General features: G+C 40.7%; 2 protein-coding genes across 2 annotated transcripts; one reads left to right on the top strand and one right to left on the bottom strand.

Moving 5' to 3' along the window:
• Window positions 1-970: 970 nt before the first annotated feature.
• Window positions 971-10,516, bottom strand: LOC114559261 (uncharacterized). The gene is made up of 16 exons (XM_028583831.1): window positions 10,194-10,516; window positions 8,517-8,593; window positions 8,276-8,377; window positions 8,114-8,173; window positions 7,960-8,029; window positions 7,194-7,359; window positions 6,961-7,030; window positions 6,657-6,812; window positions 5,883-5,939; window positions 4,947-5,072; window positions 4,625-4,749; window positions 4,350-4,401; window positions 4,193-4,263; window positions 3,916-4,083; window positions 3,458-3,566; window positions 971-3,364 (listed from the first exon to the last, which is right to left on the bottom strand). The coding sequence occupies exons 1-16, from the start codon at window positions 10,387-10,389 to the stop codon at window positions 1,187-1,189; spliced, it is 3,783 nt and encodes a 1,260-aa protein (XP_028439632.1). The 5' UTR covers window positions 10,390-10,516; the 3' UTR covers window positions 971-1,186.
• Window positions 10,517-12,129: 1,613 nt separating this feature from the next.
• LOC114559059 (succinate dehydrogenase [ubiquinone] iron-sulfur subunit, mitochondrial) lies at window positions 12,130-15,872 on the top strand. Its single transcript, XM_028583471.1, has 8 exons — window positions 12,130-12,319; window positions 13,454-13,587; window positions 13,682-13,767; window positions 13,926-14,062; window positions 14,235-14,351; window positions 14,609-14,710; window positions 15,279-15,401; window positions 15,483-15,872. Exons 1-8 carry the CDS (start codon window positions 12,254-12,256, stop codon window positions 15,561-15,563), a joined length of 846 nt encoding a protein of 281 aa, XP_028439272.1. The 5' UTR covers window positions 12,130-12,253; the 3' UTR covers window positions 15,564-15,872.
• The last annotated feature ends 727 nt before the right edge of the window (window positions 15,873-16,599 follow it).

Raw genomic sequence — 16,599 nt, 5'->3', positions numbered from 1 at the left:
GAAATTTCATGAGCACTGACTAACAATACTTCTGAAATGACTAACAATGCCAACGACATGCTGATGTAACTGAGAAAAGCCCTCCATTTATCCACTGGCACAATATGACACGTTCCAGTGAAAGTGAGGGCATTTAAAAGAACACGTTCACCTTGGTTGGGTATTCTATAGCACGTATAACTCTTCAATCTGCGTGGTCAGTACCAAATATTACCTACCACAGGTGTTCATGATGTCCATTATTCTTTCAAAAAAAATATAAGCCACAGCTGAAATTAATAATTATTCTCATTATTAATTCATCTCTGAAGTATCTTTTATAGTCATTGTCTCATCTATGAAATGTGCATTACAATTTTCTAGCGCCAGAGTTGACATCTTTAACTTGTTTGTACTGTGACCAGCGGTCTCCAAGCCACAGATGTTACATTTTCAGTGATATAAAACTAAGAAATATTAATTAATCCTCTCTGGAAGCTGGAACCAGTGAACGTTATAAAAATGACTTCAACTATTAATTCATTACCAAAATCATTGTTAATTATCTCTCAATGCTGTCGAGTAATTGATTAGTCGACTAATAATTTAGATCTAATATAAACTGCATCAATGGTGCATTTTGTGTTTTTTTATTCTTCATGTGCGAGAAAGGTCACACACCCGCCTGGATCTAAAACACCATGTTTGTAAAAAAATAAAAAATAATTCTATGAAAGGTGAAAGAATATATCTGTCAAGGGCAGGTCTCAACTGCACCAGCGCTTTTGCTACGAAGTGCCAGGGAAGAGATGTTCTGAACGAACATTTTGCCGACGTGCTATTGAACTCTTGCCAGAACTGGTCAGCAAACACACAAGAACATCCCTTCTAGAGGACACATTTTCAAAATGTCACCCAGCCACAGACTTTGAAAATGACAACGATCAGAAGAAAAAAAATAAATAAATAGCAGAATGCAATAGTCAAGACAATCAGAATGGTACATGCTTTTACTCAAAAGTAAAATCTTACAAACCTACAGGTCACAATCAAACTATTACATTAACGCTGGCATTCACAGTAATTAAGTTACAAACACATTGATGGAAGAGTAGACATTATAGGGTGAAGGTTTTACACACTCAAGTGTTTAACTATTCCAACAGGTCTTTATTCACAAAAGCATTTTATCAAAGTTTTCACATGATCATTTTGTTGGACTAGGCTTGGCTTGTGGTTTGTCGTTTTCGTCTCCACTCTGGTTATTTGAAAGAGGCTTCTCAGTTTGACTGGGTTTTGCTTCTCCAGTGCTCGGAGTCTGAGAGGCAGCCGACTTCTCGGTGGTTGGACTCTCAAGTTTTTCAGACTGTTCTGACACTGCAGTCTCTGAATCAACCTTGGTTTCTATTTTGGAAATAGCTGCTGAGTTTGTTTCATCGGTGACTTCAGGTACTACAGTCTCTACCTCCTCTGCAGCCTTCGTTGTTATGGCCTCAGCTTCCTTGGCAGCAGTCTCAGTATTCTCAGGCAGTTTCACATCTTCCATAGCCCCAGTGTCAGCCTCCTTGGGTGTTAGGACTTCGGCTTCCTTGGACACCTCTGCAGTCTCTGTATCAACCTTGGTTTCTATTTTGGAAACAACTGTGGAGTTTGTCTCATCAATGACTTCAGTTACTACAGTCTCTACCTCCTCTGCAGCCTTTGTTGTTATGGCCTCAGCTTCCTTGGCAGCAACCTCAGTATTCTCAGGCAGTTTCACATCTTCCATAGCCCCAGTGTCAGCCTCCTTGGTTGTTAGGACTTCAGCTTCCTTGGACACCTCTGCAGTCTCTGTATCAACCTTGGTTTCTATTTTGGAAACAACTGCGGAGTTTGTCTCATCAATGACTTCAGTTACTACAGTCTCTACCTCCTCTGCAGCCTTCGTTGTTATGGCCTCAGCTTCCTTGGCAGCAACCTCAGTATTCTCAGGCAGTTTCACATCTTCTGCAGACATGGTGTCAGCCTCCTTGGTTGTTAGGTCTTCAGCTACCTTGGAAACCTCTGCAGGTGTGACTTTGGCTTCCTTGGCAGCAATCTCTGTAGCCAAAGTCTGACCTTCTGTGGCAAACTCAATGGCAGTAGTCTGAGGCTCCTTGGCTTCCTCTGAAACTGTGGCTTCAGTTTCAATGGTAGACTCCATTGAAAGGACTTCAGCTTCCTTGGCAGCAGTCTCAGTTGTCGCAGGTTCGACCTCCTTAACAATCTCTGCAGCTATACTCTCAGACTCCTTGACCACATCTGTCACTACCACTTCGAACTCTTTAGTAACCTCAGATGTTTCAGATGCAGTTTCCACTACAGCCTCATTTGGATCCTTGACAACTTCACTTTCCATGGCTTCAACCTCCTTGGTGACTACTGCTTCCATCTCCTCAGTGATGGTTACTACGGCATCAGCCACCTTGGCTACATCAGCTGCTATTGCTTCAGCCTCTTTTGCAATGTTTACCAGGGAATCCGACACTTGAGCTACATTGTTTGCAATTTCCTCTGCAACATTTACAGCAACAGTTACGACTTCCTCGGCAGCCTTAATGGCTTCAGTTTCTACACCATCAACAGACGTGGCAGCTGACTCAGTTTCTTGGACAACAGTCTCCTGGGAGAGTCCAACTAATATAGCCTCTGGCTCCTTAACAACATTAGAGACAACAACATCCAATTCCTTCTCCTGAGCAACAGCAGAGACTGTTGTTTCTGAGTGTGCTACATCTTTTTCCTTGACTACTTCAATGACCTCAGTCTCTTGCGCAGCTATATCAGCAGTTGGCTCTTCTTTACTCACAGCAGCAGTTTCTTGGATGGTGGAAACTGGTATACCCTCAGCCTCTTTAACATCAGTGACTATATCCTTTACCTCAGGAACAACAGTGTCTGTAGCTACAGCTGTACCTAGAACCTCCTCAGTCAGGTCCTTGACGGCCTCAACCTCCTGCACCAAAGGGACAGCAGTAGCGGTCTCAACAACGGTTTTAACTGTATCATTCAAGACTTCACTTTCTTTAACCAATGTGGCTGCTTCTTTGAGGATAGCATCTGCCTCTACCTCTGAAGGATGAGCGGCTGCTTCTGTCTGGATAGCATTGCTCACAACCTCGAGAAGTGGAAGGACTTGTTGTACAGTCGGGGCAGTCACTTCAGTTTGTGCCAATGAAGAAGCTTCCTGGGCTGTGATTCCTGCAACCATTTCCTTAGGGAGGTGTACACCGACCTTGCCAACCCCCACACCTGCTTCCATCAGCAGCCAGTCCATTTTCTGTGCATGCTGCTTGATGGCATCATCAACTCTTGAGTCAATCATCGCTTCGGTCAAAACTCCATCTTCAGAAGAGTATGCGGCAGCCTTCCAGGAAAACAAATATAATAATTAAAAAGGTTGGCTTTGGATTTGTTTGGAAACAGAAAATGGTTTGTGTCGACAGGCTTTTCTACTCACCTGCCAGGCCACACCAAGTTTGGAGATTTCACGACCGGACATGCCTTCTGCTCGCTTTGCAATGTCTGAACACTTCTGGCCATAGTTGAACTGAGCCAATTTTAGTCTCCTGTTGAGTTAAAGCACAATAGGTTTGTACAGGAAGTGAGCCTTGAGCTTTAAACTTGTTTGTTATCATTGATCATTCGTACATTTACTGGTTTCAACTGCTAATGCAATGTGCAATGGCTTCTGTGCTTCACTTCTTGAAGACTTAGACATCATTTCATGAAAGCAATAAGTAAAGACTCAGACACCACTATGGTTTCAGGACTGAAGACATTATATAAACCACTATGCAACTTGAGCTAGCAAGGTGACCTCTAGGGACAAATGCTTTCCTTTGCGGTAGTCAATCACCTCTGCTATGGAGCAGCAAGAGTAGCGGTTTGAAATTGAAATACAATCAGTGTACTCACTGTCTCCCTGTAGTGGCAGGACCCAGCACAAATTTGTCGAAATACAGGCGCACCAATCGTTCCCTCTCGCCCAGACCAGGTAACGCAAAGTTTACAATCTCATCAATGCGGTCATTAATGGCCCAGTCAAACTGTTCTGGCTGGTTACTGGCAAGCACCAGCATGAACCTGAGGAGAGAGAGAATGAGACCACTTAGACCCAGCCAGTGACCTTTTCAGTCACGGCAAAGACCTTTTCATGCCCAGACATGCACAGTGAATAACATAAGATACCAACTTGTTGCTCTGCTCCCCAGTGCGGTAGAGAAATGCATTCAGGGTGGCTCTGAGGTCTTCACTGATTGTCTCCTGCAATGCAAAAATCATGACTCATGCATATATGATTAAAACACAGGGCATCATCACCATGCATATGGCACTACAGATGAACTCACTGTGGCTCGCTTACGCAGGAATGCATCAGCTTCATCTACGAACAGCAAGAGGCTGCAGAGAATCAGAGAACAAAGAGAATGTGCTTAAAAAACTGCCATTGTTAATGTAAAGGCATTTCATGTTATTAGCCATTAGAATAAAAGCAGCTCTGTATGTAACACAACATACATAGTAGAGTCTATAATATTGAACTTTCAGAGTCAAAATTTAACAGCTGATATACATTGTAGTGTTAATTCATTGAGTATTAATGGAGCAAATTAAAGTGCCCTACCCTCGCCTGCTGGTGCTGGCCCAGTCAAACACCTTGTGCATGGCAGTGACTCCGTCGCGCCCCATGGGTGCCACATCGCCACCTGTCATGATGGCATAGTCCATCCCTGAATGGAGAGCCAATTTCTGAAAAGACAATGGAAAGAGCTTTGTTCAAATAAGGACAAAAAAAAAAAAATATGAGTAACCACTGAGATAAATATATAGAAAATATACTGCTTTACAAATTGACTGCATCTTTGCATGAAAGAACTATATGTACAATGTCAAAAAACATAAAAGAGAAAGAAAATCAAATGATGAGATGTTTGAACCAGCCATACCTTGGCAAAGAGTGTTTTTCCAGTTCCAGGGGGTCCGTACATCAGGATGTTTCTGTACAAGCCTCTGTTCTGCCTGGTGTTTCGAGTGGCGATGGCAACGTCCCTTACACGTTCCTCCAAAGTTGGCTGTGTGATCCACAGCACAATGACTAGGGTTGGGTATCATTTTTAGTTTTTTTTCGATATAAGTGCTAAAGCGATACTTTTAAAACGGTGACTGTGCCTAAATGGTGCCTGAACCGATACTTAAGAAAGTAAAAAAAAAAGTAGGGTACTAAACAACAGTCAGCGACATTAAAGAACAGCTTGTTTATTGCTAAGGCCATATGGTCAAAATTAAATGATTTAATAATATAGTAATAACTATAACTTATAACAATAACATATTTCACTAGTAAATTGCTGTTGAAAACAGCACCAGATGGGAAAAGGGTATTTTACAATAACTTTGAATGCACGCTACCAGTTTCAAGTGAACTGAACGGAAGCTGCACACTGCTTTAACGTCCCGCTGTTGGATCCTCTAGTGAAATACAGTCACACGTTACACTGTTTAGCTGTCAGCATTTTAACCGTGTTTAATCCAGCTGCTAGCTAACGGTAGGCTAACGTTACCTGCTGTCAAGTGTAGTGTTAACTAGCGTCACGTGCAGCGATGCTTCGGTTGCCTCTAACGTCCGTTTTGAAGCATCAGCGCAGGCATATCAGTGGCACCGAAATGAAGCACCAAATCCGCATTGCTATTCGGTCCGGTAGATACCGGTCGTTAAGGTACCGGTGCCGTATTAGCACTGGGTCTCGGTACCCAACCCTAACAATGACAACATTTTTCACGACGTTTATAAAAAAAAAAAAAAAAAAAAAAAAGAAAAAGACTACATGAATGTTTAATTCAGAATATATCAATGCAACAAAAACCATAATTAAATGACTCACGCTGAGCACCACGCCCTCCAAGGCATCCTGTGGTCTGCTTCTCAGGCGCTTGGCTGTCTAAAAATGAGGAAAACAGAGGGAATTGCATAGTGACTTGATTAAGCATAAAACCATTAAACCGTAAATAGGTAGTCCCATTAGGTCGGAAATCTGAGTGCTTGCAAATAGAATTTCTTATTATCTAGTCATAGCATACATAACATCAACATCATTTGAACATGTTATTACTGATGAGTGAATTTCCTGCTCTGCTAAAGTACAAATTCAGAGGTTGTGTGTCTTTTATATAGATTTGGGCTAAAAATAACCAAATAACTACTTGAAACATTCAGCACACATCCACCCCATTGCTATCTTTGTGATTGTACTCATTCATTTAACACACTTCATTGGTATAACTGATGGCATTTTTTTGTCATTTTCAAAAATTCTGCCACATTCAGTCCATTTGGCAGGATTAGCTGGATATACTGCAGACGATACATGAATTAACAAATCCATTTAAACAATTTCTTTCTCGAAAATGAATTTGATGCGCTACCAGCTGTTACAGGCTGATGAGTAGTGGTTTTCAAAAACAACAAAATAATAAAATACTCCCTATGCAGAATGCATCCATTTAAATCTAAAGCTGCCTCATTAAAATATACGGTATTCACACACACAAACATGTCCTGCATGTTTCCCCATTCTTGTGTAGATGGTGGTTAGTTTTATCAGCAGGTTATCGAACACACAAATAGTAAAAACATGAATATATGGATGTGGTTTGACCTTGATTGGATGTTTGATGGCCTCTGCCACAGTTATCCGGGAGGTCTCTCGGACCAGTGAGGGTTTGCCTAAACGAGCCTCTATGTAGCGGCCGGCCACTGCGGTGGTGTTCCTGGCAGTATACACTCCTGCTGCCAACAGGGTCAACCCAGCAACCTGTGGGGAATAAAAAGACAAACACACACATCTTCAAACATAGAGCTGTATAGCATAACAAACATGAAGACCACTGCTTCCCATAATCCTCTGCAGTCCTCCTGTGGTGAAAGTGTGACAAAGCGTGACAGGTCTGACATGGATTTACCGTGGCTGTGAGTTTGTCCCAGTCAGAGACGAAGGCCCTGAATCCCTCCCCAAACACGGCTCCTGCCGTCCTGCCAGGAACAAAACACAATTATCACACTGACTGCCTCCACTGTGGCAGCTACACTCACTGCCGCCCTCGGGGATTTTACTTACAGCCGAGAGAGATACAAGGAGATAACATGCCAGTTACTCTGAGGATTAAGGAAAGTGTAAAGTCGTTTTGCCTCTCACTTTATAGATTCAAGGACAGTTTGTCTGTGTTCAGCGGCCTTCAGGCGGATCTGTTCCCTGATCAGGTCTGCGTTCTCCCTCTCCACCTGGGCACGGGCTTTGGCCTCTGCCTCAATGCGAAGCAGGTCATTCTTGTGTCTCAGATCCATTTCATGTTCAATTGTAGCTGGTAGGAAAAGAGGCAGATATTAAAAAAAGACAGGGCTGAGACTTTGACCTACTTAAATCAGGGTGGTATAAATTAACACTGTGCCAAAACTAGATTAAAATTATTTAAAAAGATAGTTTTTCTTGATTTATTTAATGAATACAACACCATTATAAAAAAGGGTCTATTTGTGTTTTTTGTGGTTAAAGACAATTTAAAAGCTAATTAGAGCACAGACCCAATGCAAATGTCTAATGGAGAGCTAATTCATCATTATGATAAATACTATAATAATAATAATAATAATAATAATAATATTTTGAGTGTCTTGAAACTCCCCTGGGTTGGGTAGTTTTCTTGCAACCCAGAGTACGCGCCCCAAAGGAGACTTTAGAGAGCAACAAATCTAACAGTGAGCCATGTCCTCTCAGTCATCAGTACTGATCAATAACCTTATTGACACCTGCAGACACATTATGGTCATTCTTTGCTTTGGAGCAGCACAAATCCTACTTAAGAGTATCTTGAAGTAGGTCAATTAAGGAGTTGTTTTACATGACATTATGAGTGGATGAATAATATGTAAATGCAAGGGTGCATTTGTTTTTTTTCCCCTACCTTTTCTCATGGCCTCTTGTTTCACAACCGATTCCTCTTGTTTGCGAAGGTTCTCCTCATTGAGGAATTGCTGTGGATTAAAAAAAGAACACATGAGGAACACTCCTTTCGGTATTCAGGTGTTCATTTTAAGTGTTGATTTAAAAAGGTTTACCTGTTGCCTGAGCTGATCATCATACCTCTGTCTGGCAAGTTTGTCTTGATATTGTGCCCTCTGGAGGCAATTTAGAAAACAATTCAATAAATTAAAAATATATACTGTATCTTGTAGGTGAAACGGGTGAAGAGCAAGGTGTGTACGGTGTTAATTCCATACTGCCTGGTTTTGCTTTGTCTCCTCTGCCAGTGTTTTGCGTCTCTCCTCGCCTTGGAGGTGGATCTGCTCGCCCTTCAGCTGCTCCAAAGCTGCCTCATATTCCTGTTGGGGGGTTTGGTTTGTGTTACGTGTAAAACAACATCAGGGTTTAGCAGTTACCTGTTCTGAACACATGTATCAGTTGATCACCCAATCACATGTGAGGCACTTTTGAAAAGAACCCCCCTCCACCAACACCTACTTTCACTTTACTCTCATGCTCCAGCTGTACAGTCTGTTCCTGCATACGAGCCAGGGCCAGAGCTTCTTTGGCATGTCCTGTTGAAATTTCAAATAAATAAAACAGTGAGTTATGCTGCTTTATTCATTTAACTATTTAAATTTTAACCACAAGGACAATTATAGTTACACTTTTGGGTATATGGGTTCAAACTGGCACTACAAGATGATGCAGACCTGCCTGTTTGTCAGTGTGTTTGAAGAGAGCACAGCAGATATTAAAAAAAAAAAAAGGTAAATTAAACAAATATGTACTATGTTCAAGTTATTTATTTACAGGTGCACAATCATTTCAGAAGCAGTCTTGGGTCTCAGGCTCTTTTCAACAATGCTAATTCAATTTGTATAAAAACTAGAATCTAAGACATAAAAGGTGAAAACAGTTGTAACACCGTATGTAATAGTATATAAAGATAAACCGGTTTTAGGGTAAAGGGACATGAGATGAGCTCACAGCATGCTCAAAAAAAAATGTTGTGGAATGACGCTGTATCTGAGCGTGGTGGTGCCAGACCAGATGCCGTGGATGTACAGGTCCCCCCCCATCATGGACGGCAGCTCTGAGCACGAAGCCCTGGGGGAGGACTGTGGTGAGGGGTCAGGGTGGAGGAGGTGTTGGAGCTGTGGTGAGCAGCTGCTGTTGTGCTTGACAGGCACTGGGTAAAATACCTCCATACAGTGCATAACATACACCTCCATAAGCATGTTCAACTGCACTACTGACAAGAAGGGCATGACGTATGGGACAGGTGAGGGGCTGAGCTTGCGAGGACACTTTGTTCCATCTGTGCTGTACACACGCCCCCCCCCGAAAAAATAAATAAATAAATAAATAAAACTCTTGCTGCAGAATGTGTGGAGGTCAATTGAAGGGTGTGCAAAAACGTACGCGTTTTTATTTATTTAAAAAAAAATAAAGTGCTTTTGTATTGTCGCTCAAGGTAATATCAATCAAACTAGTGTTGGTTTATCCATTTTCAGAATGACTTTCATGGGCTTTTAGAAATGAACTCTTCAAATAAGCAAGAAAACTTGTAGCAAAGAGGTAGATCAACCATGTGCAACTAAATTAAATTTAAAATAAAGCCAACCTATTTAAAACCCCTCCCGTATTACACATACCTTTAGATTAAATAATTGTTATAGTATTCCGATGTGGTCGTTATCTATCACATCAAGGCAGAATATGGTTCATAGCTTTTGCAGCCCCTGGCCTCCGGCGTTTGGTGGGGGTAAACCAGTTTAAAAAGTTGAAATGTTATCTATATTGCACCACTTTGGTAGATGTATGCCGAATAAAAAGATCACACTCGACAGTTCAGCAGTGCACCTTAGTTACAACCTGATGATCAAAGTTTGCACATTTGCAAAGTAGAAACTTAGCTTTCTGCCTGACATTTTTGTGTGGAATTCGGCGCAAGGGACCATATCCGAAAAGAACAGAACGTACCAACCATAGACTGTAAATATGAACAGGCTATGCTAGTCATTACCCCAATTGGGAAAGTATGTCCAGTGCAGGAAAACAAAATACTGGAATTTAAAAAAATAAGTCATTGAAATGACGAAAGAAAGAAAGAAAGAAAGAAAGAAAGTATACAGGCTAGTTTTGTTAAATGCTGGTAAAATGAGTACGCACGTGATTTGTCGAGGTCCCTTGCAGCTTTTGCAGCTCTCTCCAGCCCAGTCGGGTCAAAGTTACTCCATTTGTCCCCGGGTTTGCCTCCCCCTGGATCTCCTGTTTCACCTCCGGCTCCTTCAGCAAGAGCAGCCGCTGTCTGCTCGTCCGCTGGCGGCGAACCGGAGCCCTTGCCCCAGCCGAAAAGCCACGACATGCTGCTTCAACAGCGCCCGAGCAACAGGCTGCAGTACTTTAAGTTTTAGAGCCTCCACGATAGTTCTCTAGAATAGTAGCTCATGCTTGTTGAGTCAAGTAGGCTACACCAACAGGAGAAAAAACTCTTCCGGTCAAACTTTTCAAAATAAAACAAAGATGAACTCTGCAACATTTTATACAAAGTGAAACGGAAGGAGGGAGGAGGAATTTAACCGTTTTATAGATTGTTGTACAACATGTTCCATTCCCCGCTTGTTTCATGGTGTATACTGTTTTTATAACCCATGGCAAATGAAATAGATGATTAAAATAAACCTAAAGAAATAATATCCCGAAAAATCAGACCGGAAATGTCAGTTTTAGTTGAGTGGAGTGCTATATCCAAGAATTATTCATTTCATTGCTTTTTTAATGTTTTTATTCTGAACAAAAATTTTAAAAAACAAAATCCGTTTAGGCTGCATGATACTGTCTGAAAAATACATCCATGCGTATTATGTATTATTAATATTATTATATCATGTATTAGAACTGTGATGGTCCAGGGGTTCTTATATTGTTGTATTGCTATCTGTATATGTGTATTTGTGTGAAAACAGGGGTGTAACATATTTTAGGTTCTGAGTCAGGGAAATGTCTTGGCAGCCCTATTGTGTAAACTAATATGTGTGCAGGTTATTTTTTATCTGAAGAGTCAGTCGTAAATGTTTGATTTCATTGACCATGTGAACAAAGATCATTGAATACATTAAAATCTACATGAGTACATGAGTTTTTCCCTCGACCTTCAAATGCATTTCCATCTGAATAGCTTACTGTGTACATCTCTGTCCCAGACTAGTCATGCATATTGAATGAGAACAGACTGGCAGACATTACATTACTATATTACATACATAAAACAGACATACTATAATCACACAGAGTGGCTCCTATCTTTTTTATTGGCCTTTGTAAAGTCAACATACAGTAAGGACTCTATCAAAAGTAACTGCTTATTAATTTAAGGGATTCCTTTGCAGAAACTGGACTATTATGGCAGGAAATCATTAATGGCATATTGCATATAAAAATGGATGGGTCAAGGAAATATTGAGTAAGTATAACCCAAGATCTAAAGTACTTCATTAAAATTACACATTGAGACAAAGAAGGAATCGATGAGAAAAATGTACAGTATTAAAAAATACGCCCATATGGAATACATTCTATAAAGGGCAAACATATGTATGTGCTATATTTAAATCAGTATAAGTTCACTATTATCAAATAAGAACGATTGGGAGCGATGTAAAATTATTATTATCATAAACCTGTTAAAAGTAATTGCACCTGCATAGATGCATGTGTTCAGTTATGGATACATATGTAACTGACCCTGTATAGTTTTTACAGCAATGTTGGTTGTGAAAGAGGCTCTTACGTATGGTGCCTTCAGGTGTTGTCGGATATATGGGATATTCATGGATGAAGTGTACATTTACGACCCAAGCATGTGTGAAGCATGAAGCATGGGTTTTTATATCGAAACTTGACTGGTGCCATATTGCCTTGCCATAGACTGCCTACTGCCTACTATCCAGCTGCAGAACAGAATGTCTGCGTGCCAGTTTGTGGTCTGAAGGAAGAGCTGGGTAGGAGCCATGGATGTATCAATAAGAACGGTAGGAGCTTGCAAAAGGCAACAACCGTGGCGCACTCCGCGCCCCTTACGTCACGTGGATCCACGTGACGTAAGGGGCGCCACGGAGGGGCGTACATACGGTGGTTTAGAAGCGTGAGCTGTCCTGTTTGCTGTGTGGTTCCAACCAAAGTTATAGCCTAACTAACCCGACTCTGCTCAAACTCAATCAGTCAGAAACATGTCGGTGGTTGGTGGCGCCTTGAGTCGAAATGTTTTGGCTATTAGGAATTCTGGCATGATGGTGGTGAGTACAAAATATTTTTATTCAGTGTAAGAAATAACAGCAGAAGTTTGGTCTTCTTTTAAATTATGTGTATGGTGTTGACAATTTGGTGTTTGTGTTGATTTAACTGTTACGTTTATGCTAGGCTACAACTTAAAAGTGTGTAATACTCATACTGCTCCCAGGCTACGTGTGTGTGTGTGGGTAAATGTGACATCATTTTGAAGCCTATTCTAGTACTATCTGATTCTCTGTAAAGTATGAATAAATAAGTAGTATTTACATTCAGCAAAACAGCCCACGTTTTATCATCAATATAGCCTACTATAATAAATGCTTATAACCCATTCATTGTGAATGAGCTGAGCTGTTGTACGATCCGGTTTCCCATTAAAGGCTTATATATAGAGACTAAACGTTTATTTTTAGCTGTTAGGGTGCATAAATATGTCTACTTCTCATAAATATATAGAACTATTTGAGTTATTGTGCTGAGGTCCATCTTTCATTGTCCTGAAAGAGTCAGTTAGGTAACCGTCTGCGAAGTGATGTAACACTTTCATGTTAGTTCATTCAAACTACCACTAGGGGGAGACTCTATACCCTCTCATGCAAAAAGGAGTACACACATTTTTAATTTAAAACGACGTCTCAAAAGAATCTTATTGTAGTTTTTACATTTTTACAATATCTATATTGTGTTTTAGTAGTAGTAGTGTATTGTTCACTATATGGTTTTCAAAGGCTTTTATTGATATTATATTATTTGGTTTATTTTGATTTTATGGTACCTATGTTTATTATTATTGTTTGCCTCTCAATTCTACTGTAAAGCACTAATTGTTAGTTCTTTAGGTGCCATCTTTGTAGTTGTTTGCATGAGTTGATGTATTAGTACAAGTAGTATCCCCTGGTGTTACAAGATAGAATTACCAAGTGCTTCCTATTTTAGCCTCAGTTGATGTAAACAGCAGCTAGGTCACATTATGACGTGTTCCTTTGTACATAACTCATGCTCTTATAGCTCTTTATTTTACTCTAACCTAAAAGAACAAAGAAAATACCAATTATTATGCCAACTGTAGAATCTCCATTTGATGCTTCTCTGTGATTCATATCATGTACTGCAACTCTTGTTTGTTATCTGTGATACAGATGGTACGGCACGCTCAGACGGCCGCTGCCCCGGCTCCTGAACCCAGGATCAAGAAGTTCCAGATTTACCGTTGGGACCCAGACTGCGCCGGGGATAAACCACGAATGGAGACATATGAAATCAATCTCAACACGTAAGTCATAACCAGATCCATGAGCAGAACATTGCTGAGCTGCATTTTTCTTCAATCAGTGTCATAATCTATTGACATGTTGTTGTTAATATAGCTGTGGTCCAATGGTTCTGGATGCCCTCATTAAGATTAAGAATGAGATCGACCCCACTCTCACATTCAGACGCTCCTGCCGTGAGGGTAAGAAACATACAGTATAGGTTCAGCGTGCACATAATAATGTAAACAATTTTCACTCTGATAAAAACAAATCAAAACAAATTCAACATATGAACTGGTCTGTTTAAATGTACATTTGTGCCAGTTGTCAGTGATCCATTGATTGTGTATTCCTTTAGGTATCTGCGGCTCATGTGCCATGAACATTAATGGAGGCAACACACTGGCATGCCTAAACAAAATTGACGGCAACACAAGCAAACCAACCAAAATCTACCCGCTCCCACACATGTATGTGGTGAAAGATCTGGTGCCTGTAAGTTCTATTAGTGTAGAAAGTTTATTTCCATGGCCATATTTGAAAGACCTACAGCAGATGATCATGAACAGTGTGTGAAAGTGGCATGACTTTAAAAAGGAATTATATTTATGGTGCATTTATTGGTTGAGTGCCTGTTATTAGTTTTCTCTCGTATATTTTCCACCAGGATATGAGCAACTTCTATGCACAGTACAAATCCATCGAGCCCTACCTGAAAAAGAAGGATGATACTCAAGAAGGGAAGGAGCAGTATTTCCAGTCGGTGGAGGACAGGCAAAAACTGGTATATAAACCAACCCCTTACTGTGAGAAAAACAGACCTCCCACAAATGAAATAAGGCGTGCTGTGGCAGCCATATTGGAAGTCTCCATATCTCGGCCACAGTGGTCATTCCATAACTAGGATTTTAGCCAGATTACACAGATTTGTCACCCTGTCTTGTGTCCGATGTATTGCAAGTGTAAATATTTAGCAGAATCACACATTTAATGATAGCATCATGATTTGTCTGTGGAGTCACAGTCTTCTTAACCCAACAGGATGGCCTGTATGAGTGCATCCTGTGTGCTTGCTGCAGCACCAGCTGTCCCAGCTACTGGTGGAATGGAGACAAATACTTGGGACCTGCTGTCCTAATGCAGGTGGGTAATCAAATTTAGTTGAGATGAGACAATGAGATGCATGTCCCCAATAACTCTATATATATAAAAATATAAGATGTGGTAACAGGATTTAAAGTACAGAGCCACACAAGGGGCCTCGTAAGCCTGTAATGCTCATTACAAACCAGAGAGAGAAAACTTTGGTAGATCCTTTACTCTAGTGAAGGAAAGCCTGAGAGTGTTGTCTCAGCAAAGGCCATTTTGTTAATATTTAATGAGATTATCTTCTGGTAGGTGGCTGTTTTGTACATCTCACGCTCAGGTGTCCTTTATCAGCCTCAGCTGTACTTTGGCTCCTCTGTGCTTTCAGCTCAATGCTGTCAACTATTAGATGTTAAAATGCTGTTTGGTTGGTTCCATTCAGCATTTTTCCAGCTTAGGCTGTACTTTGAGGCACGAGGTATCATGTAAGCTCATGTCATGGACATGTCATGGTCAGCGCATGACATGGGTAATTCGGTCACAAGTTCAAGTGTTACCAGTTGATTAAAAAAAAATATTCATGATGGAGCAAACAAGAGATGACAACGATGTTATTATCCCACAGGCTTACCGGTGGATGATTGACTCCCGGGATGAATTCACAGAGGAACGTTTGTCTAAACTTCAGGACCCCTTCTCTCTCTACCGCTGCCACACTATCATGAACTGCACTAAGACCTGTCCCAAGGTACTTTAAAACATTCTCACTTCGACTGTTGCAGATTTAATAGAGGTTTAGTTTTTTACTGTCTGACACACTGCTCCACAGGGACTCAACCCGGGAAAGGCCATCGCAGAGATCAAGAAAATGATGGCGACTTACAAAGAGAAGAAAGCTGCAGTTTCGTGAACATGTGAACATCCAGCTGGCTCAAGTTCCACTAATAATACCTTAAACTAAGTAAAGAGGAAGCGAAGAGCCAACCAGTAACATCAGCACCTGTTTGTGGTTTCAATGAGTGTGTGAGTGTGATTTAATGAGGAGGAGGAAGGCAGGAGATTATGAGAAAAGGGTGCTGGAAAGAACTGCTTTTTGTCTGCAAAGTAAAAATACTAGGCTCTGTTGTATTTATCGTTGGGAGAAGCTCATGAAATTGTACTCTGACTGTAAATATTTAAATATGTGTTCATTAAAGATGTGCTGGGCTCATTTTGGAAATTGAATGTTGAATGGTTTTGGATCAGTAAAGAACAAATTACCCTTTTGTTGATTGGCTTTGCAACTTACATTGCAATGAACAATATTGAAGGATCTAATGGGACCTTTTTAATTGCCAAAAAGGCCCCTTTCACAACACATTTTGACTTGTCAAAGCAGGAAAAACTAATGATGGCTGCATTCCATTTGGGTGAGCCAGTTCCAGTGCTCTGGTATTGTCCATAATCACTTACTGACATGGCTAACTGGGACACTTAATAGAACATGTTACATTTACACGTGGTTTCCTGCTTCAACAAGTCAACATTTATCACAGGGTCTATGATGTGGTCACTATTTGTATTTGTTGGTTTGCAGATAATTTACTGACTAGCTGCATATAAACAGGGACTCTACAGTAACGAGGTTGATATTTCAGTTTATCCGATTCGCAGCTTCCGATTCGGCAGTTAAGGGGAAATTTAAGGGGAACTTAAAACTGTCCGATTCGGCATGGATTTTTTGAACCTCTTACTGTATTGAAAGAGTGTTAGTCATTAAGGTAAATTATTAATTATGTCTAAAACACACTTTTAGATTTGTGAACGCAATAAAGAGAGATTTCACAGGTTTTTTTTATACGTAGACTACATTAGACCAGGTCCAGATCTAAAATCAAAAAAAAAACGGAGGATCGTCCCTCGGCAATAATGTTCCCCTGCTAAATCGGACAGTTTTAATGTCCCCT

Source organism: Perca flavescens, chromosome 7, assembly GCF_004354835.1.
Source record: "Perca flavescens isolate YP-PL-M2 chromosome 7, PFLA_1.0, whole genome shotgun sequence".
NCBI lineage: Eukaryota > Metazoa > Chordata > Actinopteri > Perciformes > Percidae > Perca > Perca flavescens.
This window is presented reverse-complemented; position numbering and strand designations above follow the sequence as displayed.